At 43.4% G+C, this 21745-nt stretch overlaps 1 protein-coding gene across 1 annotated transcript in view; it reads right to left on the bottom strand.

Moving 5' to 3' along the window:
* The window catches only part of KIAA1210 (KIAA1210 ortholog), a 66101-nt gene that overhangs the window by 13949 nt on the left and 30407 nt on the right, over positions 1-21745 (bottom strand). The window contains exons 3-6 of the mRNA XM_024219985.2: positions 15981-16149; positions 10369-10498; positions 6358-6516; positions 2957-3022 (exon numbers count right to left, since the gene is read on the bottom strand). Of these exons, the coding sequence (XP_024075753.2) occupies positions 2957-3022; positions 6358-6516; positions 10369-10498; positions 15981-16149 (524 nt within the window). The remainder of the gene's footprint in view (positions 1-2956; positions 3023-6357; positions 6517-10368; positions 10499-15980; positions 16150-21745) is intronic.

Consider the following 21745-nt stretch of genomic DNA (forward strand, 5'->3'; position numbering starts at 1 on the left):
GTGTGTAAATTCAGGAGAAGTTAAAAGAACTAAAGCAGCAAACTGTTATTGGTCCTGTAGAATTATAATAATAGGTTCAGCAAATCTTAGAAAAAGAAAACAGTAACTGTTGCTCATTTCCCTCATACAAGTTCTTTCCTCTAACAATTTTTAAATGACTGTGGCACTCTGAATTCAAGATGATTAGGGAAGACATCTGTGCTGTAACTGGAATTCAAGCAGAAGGAAAATGTTGCAACTAGAGAGGATTTTCCTTGAGAAGTGTTTGGGCCAGGAAACTTTCCTTCGCTTTGCTCTTTAATTAATTAGAGTTAAAGCAGCCAACAGGGAAGTTAGATTGCTGTAACAGCCATTTGGCAAAGGAGTTTAGCCCTGGGTGAAAGCTCTGGAAGAGGGAAAGGGGGAAAAAAAAGATTTGCTGTGATGTTTTTGGAGTAACAGCCCATCCTTATCTTTTAAGCAGTCAGGAAGTGTACATTTATAAATACTTAGGCCACTAATGGGAGTCACACACATGCCCCCTGAGAGCTTCCTAAAGATGAAGACAGCAGCAGAAGCACTCAGAGAATCCGGGAAGCCAGTGGAGGCCTTGATGTCACGTTACCCATCCATTTCAGCAAACCCAGCAGACTGCTAAAATCAAACCATTACACTGTGTGAAATCCACTTAAGCCAGGACTGTGATCAAGGCCACTTGTTCTTTACTTAGCACGAAGCAAAGGGAATTCTGTTAAACGGAACAACTAGCTATGGATTTATAATTGCTGTTCTGTTCAGTTTACTGGTTCATGCTCTACTAATTCAGAGCTTGATAGTAAAAGCAAAGGGTACGAATGTTACTGCACGATTGATGATTGTTTAAGCGAAGACATTTTAATTTAAAATAAATGTAAATACAACATCAAGCTAGGCTGTTGAGAAAATCTTTGGGAGAAGGGACAGATGCTGCACTGTGAAGAAAGAGAAAAAGCCTATACAGCTTCCCGGCAATTGGAGGAAGAAAGCAGGAGCTGACAAGTAGTGGAGCTCTGTGCACCACAGAAAGTTATTTCTCTTCTTCCCTGCTTCCCCCCTTTCTGCACAGAAGACCAGGACATGAAACAGGCAAATAGGAGGGAAGGAAATCATGGTCAGCGGGAAGCAGATATTTTCCATGGAAAAATTAGAAGGAACCACCAGTAGCCAGGCTACGGAAAGGATAGTCTGGCTAATATAAATGGGCAAAGGGACTGATTTTGACTAGAACTGGTAGAACATTAGTTGAACCATGGATTCAATACACATAATGAGATTTTTTTTTTTTAAACAAGTGCAAGTTACTTGGACCACTTTGACTTTAGGATTATTTGCCCAGTCCAGTTTGTGACCCACTAGGAGATATAGCTTTCTGGGTGGAGCAGCAATTGGGGGGAGAGAGAAGGCGGTCTCCGGGAGAGAGCAGAGGCCTGCCATTCCTAAAGAGCCTCACATCCCCCCTCGTCCCCACACTCCAGAAAGCGATAAAGCCAGAAACTACCAGGCGAGGCAGTACTTGCTCTCAACCACAGGCAGAGGAGCAGGGTCAGTCTTGGGAAAACACCCTCCTCTCCCATCCTCCTCAGAGGCTTAGTGGCAGGAGAGGGTGTAAGGGAAGAGAAGGCCTCCTGAGCAGTTTGATTAGAGACTGAGGGTTTGGCCTTGGAGATGCTGCTCGGCCTGAGTAGGGCCCTGTGAGTGGAGCCCCCTCGGGAGGGTGCACGGGGCTGTACACAATTTTCTGCCACCATGCTGCCTTGGCCTTACTTGCAGTTCCTACTAGACAGCTGAAGAGTTATTTCTTCTTCTTTTTGGCAGTTTTTCCATATGGGGCGGGCAGTACGCCACTCCAGCCAGATCAGCATTTGTTGTGACCCCATGAAACGCCCCTTCCCTTTCTTCTCCATCAGGCTGGCATGGAGATGTCTGGTGCTAGGGGTGTAGCCAGGGAGTAGGAAGAGCCCTCCAACTAGGCAGTGGCTATCTCATGGGGTAGAAAAGCACCTCTGCAGCCCTATTTATAAGTGATGGCCATTCTTGTAACTGGCATTTGAGGTCAGAGGTCACCTGGGGAGGGTCGAATCGTTTTCCAGCCACTTTATTAGCTGCTGGAGAGTGGGTGGCTGGAAAAGCAAATCTGCACCATTAGGTCTGCCTTCAATGGCTAAAGTAGGCTACTGTCCGTGGAAACGTGCCCTCTTGCTCTGCAATCAGCAGGGATGGCCTGGGGGAGAGTCACCTGGGCCTGTTCTTCGAGCACATATACTGGTGAGGAGAGCTGGCTTAAGCCTTCCCCTTCTTTGGTCAGGGATAGGTTGTGCTGGGCTAACTGCAAGACCAACTGCTCCTAGTTATCAGTTATATACTAAACACAGGCTGCAGCTTAGCTCAGTCCCTTTTCCCCAGGACACCCAGGTTTTAGAAAGGGTCAAGAGCTTTATGTATGCCGACCCTCTAGCCATTCTCATCTGTCAGAGAGGAGTAGAATGTCCCCAACAATCTTCTGATGACAGACAGGACTCACTGAGCAGTGGCTGCTGTTAGGGCTTCATTGTGTATATAGGGGAGTGAATTGTTTTGCAATGTTATATTGTGCCTGCTAATTTGACCAATACCTGCTAAGTTACACAACAGAGTATGTAGTATGTCACTAGAGACAGCTAAGCTATTCACATGAACAACTTATTAGTGGAATTCAGCCCCTCTTTCTGTTTGTGCATGATCTGCAAACAGACTTCACATTTTTATGAATTTGTTTGTTCAAAATTCTGACACGTGTCTTTCTGAGCACACGTGCATGAACTGTCACATTCACAGTTCACTGGGGCATTTTTTACCCAGAAGAGATATAGCAGTAGTATGTGGTGCATATTTGGCTTCATACCAGACCCTGTATGTACTTTCTCAGAAAACTTTAGTAACAGGAAGAGCGACTATTTACCTGTTCGTCTTCACTGTCTGTCCCACCTAAACTCAAAGAGCTATGGCGCTGAACAGGGTTGGAGGACTGTGGGATAAAATAAGGAAAAGGATAAGTCAAGGGAAGCATTACACACAGTTATCTGGGACTGATACAAAAGCATAATTATGAGAAAATACAAAAGGAAAACTTAGGAGGGGTCGTTGCAGGATTCCTAATTCATAGCATAGCCTCTCGGCCATTTGTTCATTCCTCATCAGTGATCAGACACAAGAGACAGGACCTTACGTACATTTATACCTGTATCCCGCTATCAGATTCATATTGTGTAGACGGGACAGTGTACAGAAGCGCAGTGCCTAGATATATATGCAGTAACGGGACATACACCTTAGTGGAGAATTGAGCCTATAGTGTTTTAAAAGTTATTTTGACCTTCTGCCACTGTTAGATATTCAGATTTACAACTATGGTTAGATTCACTCAAATGCCTCCTCCCACTAAAATATTGTTGAAACGTTTTTAAAGTAGGAAGAAAGTTCTTGAAAAAGACCTCGCTCCTTTGAATCAGATTGATTCGGATGAGAAGGTGTCTCATAGCACTGTCTGCTTCACATATGGGTTTAGTCAAATTGCCAATGTCCCTCATTCCTGTGCTGTTTCAATCTGAGTTATTTTATGGCCTCCATTACAGAAGCAGCTGAGAATCTCACAATCTTGAATATATTTATCCTCACGACACACCCATCTGGTACGGAAGTTCTATTATTCACATTTTACAAAGGAAGAGGCACAGAGAGGCTAAGTGACTATTTCATGATCACACAGGAAGGCTGTAGGATCAAGAAATTGAACATAGGTCTCCCAAATCCCAGGTTAGAGCCCTAATCACTGGATCATTCTTCCTCTCCCTATATGACCTGACATAAGAACAACCACTGCACAATTCAACACAACTGACAAACTTCTAGAAGGCAACAGTTTTAAACCTTAAGACATTTTCACTTGTGGAAACAATAAGACTATAATGAACCAAAGTAAGAATGTTTATTTCTCCTACAACAGCAGATCAATCATTCTGTCCAAAGTGTGCAAAGAGATTTGACTTAAATGTACTTCTCTGATCAGTGGATAATCATCATATGCTAACATTCTGCTGCTAGAGCATTCTATAAACTACTTTAAAAAAAAACAACACAGTCCAGATATAAATGTATTGTTCAACTTATTGTGGAACTAGGCAGACTGCTCTAGAGACCTTATTAACAGATCAGTTTCACTCTTTAAAAGTGCTCCGAAGTATTTTATTATTTGCAGAACCCCTAGATAAATGCATGCTTTCCTCCCCCTGCCTCCCCACCCCCACAAAGGAAGTTGTTTACTACCAAGACTTTACTACAACAGCCCCCTTTTCAACCTGTCCTTTTCAAATTGAACTCTGCTTCATGCTAATGTGCTTTTCTCCATCTTTAAACACGTGAGTTCCAGGTCTTACTTAGGCATCCACTTATCATAGTCCCAGTGCTGAAACAAAATACTGGCATGTTTCCCCCACATCTTCAAACCATTCTCTCTACTGCTGTATAAACGGTTCACTATGATGCTCCCAAGCTTCTCTCTTGGATACATACAAATGTTCTGCAACAACTCTTTGCGGCCAATGGTCCTTGCTACTCACAACTGCCACTGGGAGCAAGTCGTCTTCCACATGTCTGGTATTTCCATCTGTCTTGCATCTTGATCTAACCATTGTTACTCGAGTACCTTAAAACATTTTTAAATCCTCTTGGTTGGCTCTCTCTCTCGATGCAAATCCAGACACACTTTCTCCTTGCTCTGCCTTTTTGTTGAAGTTACCATGCTTACATTGAGCACTGCACAACTGAACGGGAATATTCTGGATTTTTTTCACCTTCCTCTGATGCAGCAGATACATTGTAGGCCACTGCCAGAGAATTCCAGATTTGGCCTGTTAGCCCATTCTGGGATGGCACATCTACGTTCTGAGTAGCCTCTACTTTGGCTTTTCAAAGATGAATATTGCCCTTGCTTTCCACTGAGAGACACATCTTTGCTCCAGAATCTTGGAGCATTTAGGGATCTCTGGCCAAGTTCAGACTGGACATAAGCAGATAGAACTCCATTTGTTTCAACTGTGTTATAACAGATCTGAATTTGGCCCCTCGTGTATTGCAGCAACCAAATCAGGGGTTTTCAAATAGTGCCATCTTTTGTTAGATAAGTTTTCAAGCCAGCTAGGAGTCTTCCGTTATTAAAGGCTATGATTCTGTTTTCATCGGCTGCATAAATCCCTTTGCCTGGTTCTTCCCTTCAGCCCTAATTTAACTCAGAGTTGAAGTATGAATTTACTTTTTTGTTGTCTTTATGACTTTTATATAAATCTTCCAACTACCTTAATCTTTCCCAGCAGTGTTTCACCTTTCAATGTTTCTACTGGTTTTCAAGACTGTTAAAAGCACAGTTTGTTCTAACTTGATCCTTAACAATTTTGTATAATTCTTTAAGAGATAAGCACAGAACACTCTAACTTTTTGTGTATTTCAGGGACTGCTATTACATGGTTGGTATTTTCTGAAGACTGTTTGTCTATCCCTGCGCATTTGGAGATGTAGATGGTTATTATTATAATATTTTGTGGAAAGAACGGATTTTTAAAGCCTGAATTTTAAATTGAATCAGGAACATCCTCTCAATTACTAATATATTTTATAGTAATATACAGAGATGGACCAGGATTTAAGTATGGTGCAGGTACACATCCACAAGTACCCCAGAATGCCTGCTTTTCTTTAGGTATGTTTGACAATTGGATGTGTTTTAATTACATGTAAATACAAAATAGCCTTTAAACACTCGGTGACTGCCCAAACCTCTTTCCCACCACTGGACCTTGAGCATTCCTGTCTCTAACTTAGTGATGGATCTTCAATGAGATATATATAAGGGGCCATTGTTGACCTAGAATTGTAGGACTGTCCGTTTAAAAAAAAAATTTCCTTGCACAAACTCTACCCACTTTGGATTTAATCTACAGCAGATTTGATTTTTTTTTAATATATCTATATACGTTTGTGTGTGTGTTTTATACTTCCAGAAATAACTCAACTTCTGTAAACCATTTTTTAATAACCTCCTCTTCCACTGACTTGCAAACTTAAAAAAAAGTTTTTTGTTGGTTTCTGATTCTGGTATTGAATTTGAAAGAGGGAAACCACCATGCATGATAAATCGGAGAACCACAGGTTTTGTACAAATGAACCCACATAAAAAATGGCATTGAAATAAGAATAATGATTTATAGTAAAGCATTTTTTGACTGCAGACTTAAAAAGAAAAAAACATCATTCTACACAGGCAATTCCATTTATCCCTCTAGTACTGAGGTGACATGATGAACATACCTTGCTTGGTGAACATGTTAGAACTTCATGAAGAGTGGAGATTTCTGGAGGGCTTTTAGGTAATCCATCATCTTCTGAAACAGCACCTGTATCTTCCAATTTCCTGCCAGTTATAACAAGAGGAGAAGACCCAAGTCTGATGTTCTGTTGTAACTGGAGCTGTGGGGCGAAGGGAAACATAATACACAATCTTAAAATAGCTTTAACTATATGGAAGAAACCTTCATTATGTATAATTCTACCCAAGATACGTCAGCTACCAGACAGAAGCTTTTAGTGAAGAGAAGTATACAAAGGAAAGGGCCATCCAGAAAGCTTAGTAAAGAGTGTAGTTATATTTAGTTACATTCTTCCAGGACCTTCCATGAACACTGGCTGCTACACAAAATATTGAAAAAACAATTTAATTCAGCAGATTATTACAGACTGACATCTCACCATCCCCAGCAGAACCACAGCCAGATTACTACAACACATGGTGTTCATGCTGTACATTCCCCCCACTGTTTTGAATTCTCAGTTTACACCTTAACCCCTAGTCAACTTCCACCATCTGCCCACACCCAGACCTAACTCTATGCGTTTGGTCAAGTCACTTAATCTTTCTTCATCACTAAAAGTAACAGTTGCCCGTTTTACCGAGGTGATGGTTAATTAGCTAGTGTTGGTAAAGAATTACAAGTGATGGCATTTACCAGAATGCACACAGAATCCTCCAGAGTTTGGAGGGCTGATAGTCCCTAGAACCCTGGCTTTATCTGGACAATTGTCCTTTTCAAAAAATTCCTTTGCAAAAAAATGACTGCTATGCCCCAACCCCCGACAAGCAGCTGGGCCCCACTTCTGCACCAAGAAGGAAGGTGTTGACAGGAAGAATTGCTCTCACACAGAGATTTTATACAAAGGGAGTTCTTTAAAATTTGTGGGATCATCTCACTAACTCTCCCCCAAAACCTCAGGACACGGGGAGTGATTGTAGCTGACAGGAATCACTGATGTTTGTCAGAGAGGGTGTGAATTGTTTTGCAAGGCTGCCCAAAAAATGCTAGGACCAGTCTGATCCTGGGGGAGGGGGAACAAAAAAAAAACCAAAGTCTGCAACCTCACAAGCGGACAGATGTTCCCTCTTAAAACACACAACAAAAAAACAAAATCTCAGGAAACACCGGTTCTGAAGCTCTTGGAGTCAGCTATGTCAGGGCTGGAACACAGACAAGGTCTGAAGAGAACTTTTGTCCTTCAACTAAAAATGGCTCATCTAAGGACTCCTGCCAGAGACCAGGACCTATGGTCATTTGCTTATCAAACCACGGGTTGGAGAGTTTACAAAGATCTAGGGGCTGATTCTCTGTTGCCCCTCACGCTATACGGTCATTTACACCTCTGCAAAATGGACGTAAAATGCTACTATTCTGATGTGGTAGCATTTTACACCTGCATTGCTCTCAAATGTATGGGTGTGAATGACTACAGAGCAACAGGGAGTCAAGCCCAGTGGTGGATTTAGAGTGAGTGGGGCCCTGTGCACACTTCATTTTCGGGGGGCCCCCCCCGGACCCAGCCAAGAAAAAGAACATTCTCTTATCTCCCCCCATTTTTCATTCTTTTTTTCTTCATCCCCCTCCTATATTGTAAGTAATAGGAAGTAAATGAAAATAAAATGAGGTATCTTGATTGGGGCAGAGGGTTGGGGTGCAGGAGGGGGTGAGGGGTGCGGGCTCTGGGAGGGAGTTTGGGTGCTGGGTGTGGGCTCTGGGCTGGGGCAGGGGGTTGGGGTGTAGGAGGGGGTGAGGGATGTGGGCTCTGGGAGGAAGTTTGGGTACAGGGCGTGGGTTCTGGGCTGGGGTGCGGGAGGGGGGCAGCGCTTACCTCAGGCGGCGTGGCTCCCAAAGCGACCGGCACACCCCTCTGGCAGTGGCTCCTAGGCGGGGGGGCGCCAGGGCTCTCCATGCGCCGCTGCCCGCAAGCGCCGCCCCCGCAGCTCCCATTGGCCGCAGTTCCCAGCCAATGGGAGCTGCGGAGTCGGCGCTTGGGCCAGGGGCAATACGCGGTGTCACAGGGACATGCCGGCCGTTTCCAGGAGCAGTGCGGCGTGGAGGGAGGGAGGCAGAGCGGGCAGGGAGCCATCTTAGCCCTGCTTAGTCTCTGTGCACCCCTTGGGGGACAGCGGGTCTCCATGCGCTGCCCGGGGTGGGGGCAGTGCGCGGAGCCACCTCCCCCCCCACCAGGGGCGTGCAGAGACGTGCCAGCAGCCAACCGCTTCTGGGAGCAGCGCGGGCAGCCTGCCTGAGCCCTGCTGCGCTTGCCGCATTTTGGGGGGCCCCCTGTCATTGGGGGCCCCGTGCCATCGCACGGTGTGTTTAATGGTAAATCTGCTCCTGGTCAAGCCTCTGTTCTACAATCTCCTTATTCAGATTCTCCCACATCTGCCCAAGCACCCCACAAATTTACCCCAAACCAATCAGAGAAATAGAAGCAAGGCAATCTGCAAATGCTAAACAGATGACAAGCTGCTCAAAGAATGCAATGAATGCAGCGAGCAAATGAGACCCACGACACATCTGCACATCTACTCCCTAAGTGGGAGTAAAATCTGCTTCCCTAATATTTTACAAACCCTGCCCACCATTATTTATTAAATGCAGAGGGCAAGACATTACAGGAGAAATGCAAATATACGATCCCTCTTGCGCTGGCAAAAGTTAATCTACTGTGACTAAGAACTATCTGGTTTTATTGGTGCGCAGCTTTTTTACCCAAATGAGAGTTAAGTTAAAGGAAACAGACTCTCCCTTTTGACTATAAAAATATCCCTGGCAGCACTCTGTTACTATGCAGTGTCGTGGATAGTTGAGGGAAGAGGAGTCAAGGGGATGGAGATAACAGAATCAGATTAAACAAATGGAAAGGAGCTTTTGCCCCCCAAAAGGTCCTGCCTTATGAAATTATTATTCTCCCCCGCCCCTGACCCCATTGTTTTCCAAGTAATATCTTGAACTGAAACTTGGCCTCATCTGTATTTTCGTGAAGAGGTCCCTCTGCGTATCTCCTGCTATTTAACATGTGATGCAACCTTGTTTTGCAACCGTGGTTCATGCTGACCAACGAAGGCCTGTAGGCGGCCTTGGACTGCATTATCAACAGTTTGCTTCAATCCCCGGGAAAACCTTAAACTTTTATCTTTGTGGTTTACGTCGGGCAGCTCTCCGAGTGCAATACCCAAGAATTGATAAGGAGGTTGCCAAGGAGGGTTCAGCATGTGCTTTGGAAGAAGGAAATGACCTAGGAGAACAGAGTGTCCTCAGCTGACAGCGATAGGAAGAATAATGATATAAATAAAGCTGTTATTAAGAATGCCCTGACACATCTGTCATTCCACAACACATTCATGTACACACAGAGTGGTGCTGGACAATACAATAAAAACCATTTAAAAAACATCTCAGGGCAGAACTGTAGCAGCGGGATGCCTTTAAAATAATACCAGTGAACATAAGAACAGCAATACTAGGTCAGACCAATGGTCCAACTTGCCCAGTATCCTGTTTTCTGACAGTGGCCAATGCCAGGTGCCCCAGAAGGAATGAACAGAACAGGTAATCATCAGGTGATCCATCCCGTCACCCATTCCCAGCTTCAGTGTAAGGGATACATTTCAATATAAACAAATAGCCTTAACCAAAAGGCAGAAGCTATAAAATAAAGAATGGAAGGTCCTTGCGAAGAGGAACTGCTCACCTCGGAAAGAATATAGGTTATGAAGTCTTGGGGGCAGGGGTTGTCACCGGAGTAACCAGCACAAGGCTGAACACACTGGTGCCGCTTAAATATATATATATATATTTATATTTCTAAGCAGCAGAACAGATTCAAACAACAGCACATCTATTTTCCAACTCTCTGCCATACGCCTTGAGGAATCAGCTGGAGAGCGGATCCAAGCAAGTGTTCAGCATGGCAGCTAACAAGCAGTAAATTATCCAGCCTTGTGAACATGGAACGTGCTCTTACCTGTAATGTTTTCACTTTCCCAGGTATGTTTTCCTGAGAGGACATGTCACCAGCTGTGTTTTCTGGCGCAGATTCAAAAATAAAGACACTGTCATGTGACAAGGCTTTGTTTCCCATGCTTCCTTTGGATCTGAAAGGGAGGGAAGATCTTTGAGCCCATTATCTCCATCTCCAAAATTTCATATAATTCCTGTATTCAGCCACCTTAAGGGGCAGAACGGTCAGGACGTTTAACTAGGAATCCGGAGAGGTGGGTTCTATTCCACCTTTGCCACTGTCCTGTTGGGTGACATTGGGCAAGTCATTCTCTGTGCGTCTGTTTTCCCTCCCACCTTTTGTGGGTCTTGTCTAGTTAGACTGTAAGCTCTTAGGGGCAGGGATTGTATCACTATGTGTTTGTGCAGTCCCTACCACAAATAAAGCCCTGGTCTCAGCTGAGGCCTCTAGGTCTACCATAATACAAGTAATTAATAATAATAATAATAATAATAATAAACAACTCCTTGACTCACTCACACTTTGGGCCTTGCCAGCAAGGCTTCAAAGACAAGCATGTCACAGGGATAAGTCCCCTTTGAAATCTTCCCCTCCCTTCTTACTGCCGGTTTGCTTTTTTGTTTTCTCCATGGCAACTCCACGTATGGCCCTGCTCCTCTAGCTTGAGGGAAAGTTACATTTTACACTGTTGTTAGAGAAAACCCCTGTCCTTTAATGCAAGGCTTCCCCCCAGAGTCCAGGGTTACATGGCCTATAATCCATCAGAACAGCACGATCTGAGTCCAATTCTCCATTCCAATAAGGCTCCTTTATGCCACATCACCCATGCAGAGGGCTAATACAGTCACTGGGAAACTCCTCCAGTGCAGGAGGAATCTCTGAGTGGCATCGCAGCCATTGTAGCAGCTCCATACCATGCCCTTGCAGGAGACTGGGGGCATCCCTCTGTCCAGCTGTTCTTGGCTGCTCGAACAGCCCCTTTGGGCCTTCATAGCTGGGTGTGGGTCAGTTCAGCCCTGGTTTCTGGGCAGATGGAAGCACACACAGAAATCGAGTTCAAACCCTGGCACGCATCGAGGTTAAAATATGGTTCCCTAACAGCGTTTTTTTCTGTCCACATAAGCAAAGAGAAACTGTTATAACATGACTGGACCACAAATATAGTTCCAATCTATATTTTAAATATGTCCAAGGCCTATCTACAACTAGAGCCACGACAGGGGACCCAGTTACACCTCCCAAGTACAGTTGGATGAATAACGGATTTTTTAGGTAGGTGGCAAATAAAAAATAATAATATCAAGTCGAACAAATCATTTCATTTTGAGCTTTTTTTTAAATGTTTGTAATTGGTCTTTAGTAAAATTGACGGAGATTTCTAAACAAAAAGTCATTTCAAGATGAAAAACAAACTTTTCGATTTTTATAGAATTTTTTCCCCCAACATGAACAATTTGGGTAAAATGGATTCAATTTAGTGAAGCATTTCCGTGTTGCCAAATCTGCATTTTTTGCAATAACAACAAAAAACGGTTTCAGACAAAAAATGTCACCTAGGTCTCCTCCTGAGTCCAGCTCTACGCTCTCCAGAGGTTTAGCTTGGCTAAGGGAGATGATTAGCTCCTGTCTATGCTACAGCTATTAACTGAGTTGTAACCAGGCCCCTTCAGTTATAGATGCTGTATAGACAGGTTGTAGTTGTACATTCCCTGTCTAAAAGGCAACAAACATGGGTTGCATCAAAATTTCACACCAGCACCTAGCTAGACACAAAGAGCTCTCTCCTGTGGCCAGACCTGTAACCCAGGTCTAAACCCCTTGGCCCAACTGCCTTTCAGGCAACGTAAATTGCATTTAGCAGATTGACTCAGGGTAAATGGAAGTGACAAGGGACAATCCCTTCCCACAAAACTGTCCGGGAAAATCTCCTACTCTATCCAACATTTGCTTTATATGGGGATTCCAGATAGAATGGGAGGGGGGGGGTCTTCCATTAGTCTCATAACCTAAAATTCCCTCTTTACCTCCAAAACAAACTCTGGGACAGAGAGAGGGGGCTTTTCATAAAGGAATACACAATAAAAAAAAAAAAAAAAAACAACCTTTCTCCTCCTGCCCTACAGCAAAACCATCTTCTTCTCACAACACTGGGGAATAACACCTGCAGTGCCTGCTTGGCTAACTTCACTTTGCCATTTGAGATGTAGCCAACCATATGCTTAGGCTGAATCTGAAAGCATTCCTCCAGGGCATGTGCAGCAATCTTGCTGCACGTTACTGTCCTATCCAGAACTAATCTGTGCTCTTACACTAAAAGCCGGGGCCAGAGCTCATGTTCTTCCCCTTTCCTTTAGCATCATCAGCTTGCTAATGTTTATCTTGAGCTGTTGTGTAGCGTTGCAGTGCACTGATAAACACTTGCCTGCCTTCACCCTCTAGGTAATCCCTACGTTTTTACACTGTGTATATCAATTTTTATACAAGCTCCTTCTGAATGAAAGGACTATACCCAGGCAAGATAATTACTGAAGCTATTATGCTGTGGCTAGAAAGATGGTGTCAATTAGGTTTTTAATGAATATAAATTAATACTGATGCTCGTTGTTCTTTATTGATTTATTTAGAACTGATCCTGGGTCTGGCCATGTATTAATCTCTTTTTAAAACAGCGATGTTCTTACTGTACTTATTTGGAGTCCTTTAGAAAGAGCGGCAGATGTTTGCGTGTTCTGGAGACTGCGCTGCTACCAGCACCAGTTAGATGTTTAAAAAATACATATATACACACATATATATGTAATTGCAGAAGACTTTCTACATTTTCTTTTGGCACTGACAATAGGAGCATAAAAGTAACTTTAGAATGAATTGCTGGTCTAAGAGAGATGAGTGTAGGACACGCTTTCCTACATACAGTATATTCACAGTGTAATCCCATGCAGTGTATTTATATTTGCATCCAAATCTAAAGCTGCATTGTTAGCCAATAAAAAGAGAAAACAGATGTTTTAGCCATTATACTTCTACCCCAGTTTCCCTATATAAATATATGAGTCAGCCACATGCATTCCCACCAAGATGCTGTTACTTAAAGCAGCATGAACATGAAGACAGAATTTAAAAGGAAACTCCATGAGTTGGAGTTTGCTTAATTTCTGCTCCACTAAGTGGGTAAAACCAACCGAGGGGAGAACTTGGTCCTAAATAATCCTGCTCCAAATGAAATCCATTGAGCAGGAGGGGCTTCTAAGTATGAGCTGGTGGTTTCATCTCAGCATGGGGTGTGTGTGTGTATAATGCATACTCTCGGGTGGGTGATGGATGGATGCTTTTATGAAAGCAGCATGTTTGAGCAGTGGTTGGAATGAGGAGAGAGTGGCGCACAAGAAGGAGGGGGTGGAGTTACAAAAGGAAGGGGTAGAAGGTGGCACAAAACAAAAAGGGGGTGATACCAAGGGGATACATGGGAGGGGTGACAGGTTTAGAACTGGGACTGTCTAGGGTTGACAAGCCCCCAGGATTGTCCTGGAATCTCCAGGAATTAAAGATTAATTTTTAATTAAAGATTATGTCATGTGATGAAACCTTCATCCAACCAAAATTGGCAACTCTAGTCATCAAGGAGGAGTTCCCATCCCATATCTTCATCCCATGGACCTCAGAGTTCAAGGGGCAACCACACAGAGGCCCCTTGGCCACAGGTACTCGAACCAGGGGTGCTGCCATACCTCCTGGCTTGAAGTAGTTTCCATTATATCCAGGGTTTACAGTTTGGTTCAAAGGCTCTCAGCTTCCCCACTATAAAAACTGTTCCAGCCCCCCTGCCCTTGGCCCCCACTGCCAGCCTGCCTCCCTAATTCCCACCAACTCAGAGACAGTTGGGTTTCTATGGAAGCTCTGCTGACAGAACTCCCCTTACCATTGCACTGGCTTGTATGGGAGGAGCTCAACACCTCTGAGGGTCTGGCCCATCGTTAATATTTTTAATTAAATTATAAAAAAAGATGACATGGTAAATCTGCCACCACCACCAGCACCAAAACCACAGCTCCGGGATTGTTTTGGTATTCGACATACCAGGAATTACAAAACTCCGTGCCCAGTTCTGCAAGCCTTCCACATGCAAAATTCCCGTTGGCTTCAATAGAGTCCCTTGCATGTTCAAGAACAGACCCGTTAAAGAATTAGCTTGTTTAGTTTCTCTAGGTATTTATAAAGCACCCAACTCAGTGTGATATCTGGGTATGAACAGGTTTTTGAACAGCACAAAAAATGGATTTTTTTTTATAGATAATCAACTCAATTTTATTTCTTATAACAATAGAGTTTTACCCACTTCCTAAGCTCTAGTTTTGCACAATATTAACTTCAGTTTATAATCCGTGGATGATAATGCTGGGATAAAGAGCCCTTGGGTATGGTGTGCTGGATTAACTGCAAGAGAGAAATCTCTTCTTTGTTTTTGCACTTGGAGCAGACAGTAACATTCTTATGAATCTGCACCATTTCCACTCTGTGCATCAGCTAACAAGGATTGATAGGTTAGTTGTGTGGGTATAATTCCTCTTACCCTATGTATAATCACTCCCTCTGTCATTGCTATGCTAACAAGCCAAGGCCTGTCAGATCCCCAAATTCCTGCCTACTGCCCAGTATGCAGCGCGCACCCACATAACTCATCGGTCCTCCTAAACAGACATGTTTAACTAATTTGTTCCAGGCTGGGTTTGAAAGCAAACAGTTACATGGATTGTTTCAACAGAGAACTGATCAAATACTTATATTGAAACAAGGGGGGGCACATTGATTTTAATATTTTTGCAGGTTTGTTTGTTTGTTTTTTACAAGAATTTTCAAATGTCTTGCTGGTTGTTAATGGTTAGGTTCTACTGTATGACTTGCTGATGTTGTGGCAATACCTGCCCCTGAGGACAGTGGTATCTGTAATAGGTTTGTGCATGTCTCCTTAACTAAGAAATAACAACAACTCCTTTGGGAAGGGACATAACAATATTCAGAATCAAATTCAAAGCAAGGGGTACCCAGCACAGATGTGTAATGTCTCCCTTGCCACACTACGTGCATGTGGTTGCAGGTGCAAAATTAGAGGCCTTTAAAAAAAATTTAGCCCTAATTGTCAGCTTTGCCATAAGAAAATTAACTAAGTGGCTCTCTAAGGCAGAGATTCTGCTTCTAAATTCTTTTCCTTGGCCCCAGTCATGAGGCAGGTTAATCCACACAGGCTCCGTCGATGCTAAGAAACAGCCATTTGATTTCATGTACATTCTCTGTATCAGCAGTACTCAGATCACCACTTACTCTAACGTCATTGCTGGTAAGCCTTGCCAGGGTGGATTTCAAACACCAAACAATAAATTCTGGTCTATCTGCAGTTTTACAGGCTAAACAGTTGGATATATTTTCCCTCCTATGCTGATTTTTGGAGCCCGTTTCAAAGGAAAAAGGAAATTCCTGAAATTCCATCAGCAGCGTTAGGACTTGTTTTGCACAAACTTGGACAGAGGTTTCTCCTTAGGGGCCAGCTCATGCTTTCATTCTATTGCTGCAAAATGTCTGCACAACCTGGTAATTTTTGTGTTTCGCTGCAAGCTTACCCCGGCTCAGTTGGTGAATGAAGAGCAATAGTATCGAGCGCAGGGATGCTGACATCGCTGCTGGACTGGCTTGGTTTTAAATTACTCTCCCCCCTGGGAGCTGGAGATTCTTTCCTTTTCTTCTTAGCAAAAAAGTTCTTGAAAGTCTGAAATTTGGATTTTTTCTTTCCTGCAATGTAAGAGAACAAAACTTTACAAAGGGTGCCGGCGGAGGTTACTATGGACAACGTTCCATCCGAAACTGCAGAGGGATCCTTTGGAGAGCTGCAAGCCACAGCAACCCATTCATTTAACTGAACAACTTTGTAAATAATTCAGTGGCGGAGTCCTGTGAAATGCAAAGCTGTAATTCTTAGTTGGGCTGCCTATGAAATATCACTACAATAAGCAGATGGTTCCAATACTTCTTCAGGTTTCCATTTAGGAACACAGCTTATATAGAACATACGCCACAGATCCGCACATTGGCTATGTAAATCGAGTTTGGTTTACCATGAAGGATAAAGTACATTTTAAATGTTCTGATGTCTTTACTTAACTCTTAAAGTCTTCAATTAGCTTAATTTAGCCCTGGACTTTTCAGCCAATTTTGTAAAAAAAAAAAAGACAGCATTTAAAGGGACACAGACTAAATTTGGCCAAAAATGTAAAGCTTTTATAAATCCTAAAATCAAAAGAAAAAGTCTCTCCAATTAAAATATATCTATATTTCAATGAAGACAGTTGCTTTTAAACATATAACACTCTCCTGCAGCATCTGACACCCCAAAACATTGGTGCACCAAATATCCAACAGTGAAACTGGCTACAAACAAAAGACTTCACTGGGTTTTATTGTCCAAACTCAGAAATACACAACGTATCAAAAAGCATAAGTAGTAAGAAGCATAGTAGATTTTTTTCTAATTCCTTCACTGATACTAATCCAAAGTATTTTAGGGTGATATAGTTTTGTTTGTTTAGCTATTATTTCTTTATTATTGACTTTTAAATTGACAGTGTCCCTTTAATGACAGTTTGGGGTTCTTTGGTCAAAACCCATTGTACTAAGTACCCTCAGACTTGACTCTGACGCAGTTAGAATGCAAAAACAGTGCAAGGTACTGGAGCACAAACCATTGTTCAATTCATATTCCAGGGTAGCTGGGGTAATACGCAGCTGGAGGATTTCTTCATAAACAAGGCATTATTTCAATACAATTATTTGTCTTCTCCCAGGAATAAGTTAGTCAGCAACGCTTTGTCTCAGCGTGTGCCCTGCACGTACAGCAATTTATGCCAGAGGCATTATTGGAGCTGAAGCAATGCCACCATCCAGCTGCATCTTGCGTTAGACAATAGTCATTTTGAGAAATACACAATGACTCCAGGCTCTACGCTATACAGTGGCAAATAATAATATTGTCACTCCCTGTTGAGTTGTAGCAGATGTTGGGGGCTTGCAGGTTGGTTTCTCTTGGAGGAGAAATCAGTGACTTGGGAGTCTAGGTATTCTGCTAGTGTAACTTGATTTACTTACACTGAAACAGGATACTTAGTGGTGGATTAGCCACTGGGCCAACGGGTCCTGTGCCCGGGGCCCCCAGCCAATTGGGGCCCCCCCAGAAAAATGGGCACCCCCCACACCCTGACCTGCTCCACCCACCCTCCTGGGGAATGGGGTCGGGGCATGGGAGCTTGCCTCGCTCTGCCCGTCCAGCGCTCCTGACGGGGAGCAGGGGAAGCCCCCGTGTCCCAACCCCGCTCCCTGGCCGGAGCGCCAGGCGGGCGGGGAAAGCCCCCACACTCCAACCCAGCTCCCTGGCAGGACTGCTGGGCAGTGCTGGGGGGGCATTGCAGGCAGAAGGGGTGGGGAGGGGTCCCCACAAACCCCTAATCTGCCTCTGAGGGTACTAGCCCTTTAAGGACAGAGGCGGTTGTTACCCCATTCCATGTGTCCAGGGAAGCAAAGGAAGCAGTCATTGGGAGGGAGGAATACAGCCCCGGGGTGTAATTAGTGTCTGGGACAGGGAAGATATAGGCCAAAATTACTATAAGTACTGATAAAAAGGACTTAAGTGCCAAGTGCACCATTACAGGAGTATTTATAAGTACGAGTACGCTGTGGAAATAGTACCTATACATTTATAAGGAAAAGTACAAGTGCCAGTACTTTCAACTCCCATATTCCCAACAGCCCCTTCAGCATTGGACTGTGCCCAGTGGCTAGTAGGCATTTTCCACCCCACCCTACAGGGGATGCAGCTACTGGGCTGGTTCTCTCAATGCAGGACACAGACATTTGTCTGCCTGCTCTGCCCAACCCCCACCGACGCACTCCTCCGCTGGGCTGGGCAGTGAGTCTCCTCATGGCCGGTTTAGTGACCAACCAAAAGCAAAGGGGGCTGGGCCGCCATCTTCCTTGGCTGGTACAACAGCAGTGCCAATAGAAAAATGACCTGGAGGCCGGACCTCATGGTCTGGATCTTCCAAGCTGGGACAGTGAGCTTTGGGGGCCAACCAGCATCTGGGACAGTTGGGAGGGATCTGATTGTTTCAAAAAACTGCTTTGAAAAATGACTTGCAGATAAAAAAAAAAAGGCTTTAAGCTTTAAATACCTTTTAATTGCACATAAATACAGACTATTTAAAGCACTTGCATACAAGTATAGAGAGTGCTTCAAAATACCTAAGTACCTACTTGGGTACAAATGTATTTAAATACACGGGCACACGGCATCTCAGACCACTGCTGCTTTAAGGGCCTGGGACCAGGAGCCTGCCACAGTGGGCGCGACAAGGCTTCCCTCCCTCCCAGCCTGAACAAACAGGTGTTGGGGTTATTAGACTCCCCTGGGGAAGCTCAAGAGACTCATTAGTTGATGGGGCAGGTAATTCAAAAGGAGGCTCCAAGGTCTGTCAGGGAGAGAGAAGCTGGAGAGGCGGAAAACTCAGCCAGGACACAGCCCCAGGAAGGAGGGAGGCGAAAGCCCTGAACCTGAGGGGATAATCTACAGGCCAGGGAGACCAGGACTGGAAACAGTCCCAAGAAGGACGACTATGAGACCCTAAATTTGAGGGCTGAGTGGAAAGGGGTCTTTTGGGAGCTGAATAATATTTAATAAATTAGACACCAGGAGAGGTGGAATATTGTTTCAAAGACCTTGGCTGTGACTGGATTATTCTGGGAATTCAGAGGGAAACCGTGGGCCATCCTAGACCCCAACGGGTTGCCATGGGATGGTACCTTCCTCCATACACCAGTTCCAGAATAGAGGCGGTCACCAATAGCATACAGGCAACCCCTTTTTCAGGAATCTCAATCAAAATACTAATGCCTGGTTTCCAGGGAGCAATTGTGTCCCAGGAATTGACTCTAGTTAGAGAGTCTCTCTTGCCGCTTGCTACAGCTCCCCCCAAAAGAAACTTCATCACGAAACACAAGCATTTCTTCAGAGGCTGTACACCACCCAACAACAAAGAGAAAGAGCTTGTAAGACTGTGTGTAACAGCACCACCTAGCGACTCTCACCATAACAATAATAATGATACACAGCACTTTCCTGCCGTGGCTTTCAGCTGAAGACCTCAAAGCACTGTAAGAGATGAGTAAGTTATATTAGTCTCATTTTACAAATCAGGTATCTAAAAAAGGGAGTAAGTGACTTGTGCAAGATCACACAAAGCCCAAGCCAAAGCCCACTGAAGTCAGTAGAGATTCCTGTTGACTCAAATTGGCTTTGGACCAGGCCCATAAACAGCCAGTGGCAGAGTTGGTAACAGAAGACAGGTCATGCGCTAGCCATTAGACCCCATTACCTCTCAAACAATAGAGAAGTCAGGTGGTTCTTATACTATCTTCACACCACCACCAGTGCTCATATGAGTAATTAACATTCTAGATGTGTGTCTCCCAACAATCCTGTACATATCTATACAGCCTGTTAGGTCTCTATATAATATTCCAAAAAGCAACTATATACCATGGGTCTAAAATGACTTATTCTAGGTAAGGTAGAGAGCATGAAAAGATAAAAGTAAAGTCTCTGAAGAGAGTAGAGAGAGAGAGAGTGAGTGTGTACGCGCACATCCATCTATCCCCATCAGTTCATCCTCTAACAGGCTTCAGCTGCTCAAAGAACAAAATGTCAGACCGCTGCAGGAAAATTTTTAGAAATTTAAAGGCATCATATGCAGAAAACAAAGGCATTACAATTACATCACTATCATACATATCAGACACCAATGGTGATATGAACAGGGAGGGTCACCTAGTTAATTTAGGCTCACCAATGGCATTTGCACTAGAATAAATCAGAAGTGAAGGGATTGGGGAAGGGTCAGTTCCCTGAGCTAGTTGTTCATACAGTAAATTATAAAAACAGGAGTGAAACAAAGCAAACAAAGAAAGTTGTTGTGATTATTACTGCAAAGGATAAAACCAGGCAATTTATTCCCTGATTTTTTTTTAAATCAGTATGGTAACGAATTTCAGGATGGAGGCCATGGAAGTAGTTTGTCAGCATCAGACAATGGGTAAACCTCAGTCGTTACATGAGCGATACATACTACTCTAATACAGTTTAAAACTCAGAAACCGCAATCTGTTCCTTAACCATCATTTTAATGTTGACAGTGCCTTGCACATCATCTCAAATAGCAATACTAACCCAGTTATGTTCTGACCTAATTGAATTCCTCCAGCTGTTTAAACTAAATGAGAAAAAGAAGGCTCTTCCCTGAAGCTCACAGAACCTACAGTCCCAACCATTATATCAAAAAACCACTTCAAGATAGCCCTTTCCTGTATGATCTGTGTATTTAGACCATGAGCCCTCTGGGGTGCCATGTCTGTGTTCTTGTATTGAGTTCGGAGAGCATTTGGCACTTAAGACATAATTCACAATAATGGTATTCACTTTAGCTTCATGTTGTGAACTGTTGTGCATCGTTTTTGTATGCTGTTCAAAAGTTACCATGTTTCACCTACGAGGCATTTCAGTACTAGGTGAAGTAACCAAATATTTCACTAGGTTTTGTGATACAATACTTGAGCTATCTATGGGCAAGATAATCTGTGTATATACAGTGCCCAGCGCAATGGGGTCCTGGCCCATGACTAGAGCTTCTAAGAACTGCAATAATACAAATAATAATACATAAAAAAGGAAAACTTAACCAGATAACGAATTAAAAATCCAGCAAAGAGAGAGAGCGAGAGAGGAATCCCAAGTTAACGCAACTGTGTATAAAACCATTCATCAAACAGTTTAGGAATGATGACTCACGATTTGAATGCTTGGGATTGGCAATACTGCAATTTAAGATGTATGTTTTCCAGATAAAATTTAAAGGGCTATTGTCAACTTTAAAAAAAAAAATCACACTGCTATCTGAAAATGTATTGGCTGTTAAAATTACAAGTAACTACTGTAACTGAAAGACGAGAAAACAAACATTTTGTTCTGTTTTTTCAAGTTTGTTTACTTTGTGCATTTCGCAGCACTTTGCATGGAGCCAGTTGCGTTATTTTTCCCTCTCAGTCATTTTTCGTTATTTTTCCCTCTCGGTTATTTTTCCCCCTGGTCAGTTCGTTAAACAGTGTCCCCTTGTTGTTTGTGTGATTCTTTTACACAGCAACAGGGGAAAGAAAAACATTTTTTAGAATAAGAAAATGTGATTGTAAAATGACAAAAATTGCTAGGAAGATACAGGGGTAGGGGTAACACCTGAAACTATCAGTATCGCCATCCTCAAATGTTTAAAAAAGTCATGAGTCAGGTGCC

This window comes from Terrapene carolina, unplaced genomic scaffold (assembly GCF_002925995.2).
Source record: "Terrapene carolina triunguis isolate 2854851 unplaced genomic scaffold, T_m_triunguis-2.0 Scaffold131, whole genome shotgun sequence".
NCBI classification, from domain to species: Eukaryota; Metazoa; Chordata; order Testudines; family Emydidae; genus Terrapene; species Terrapene triunguis.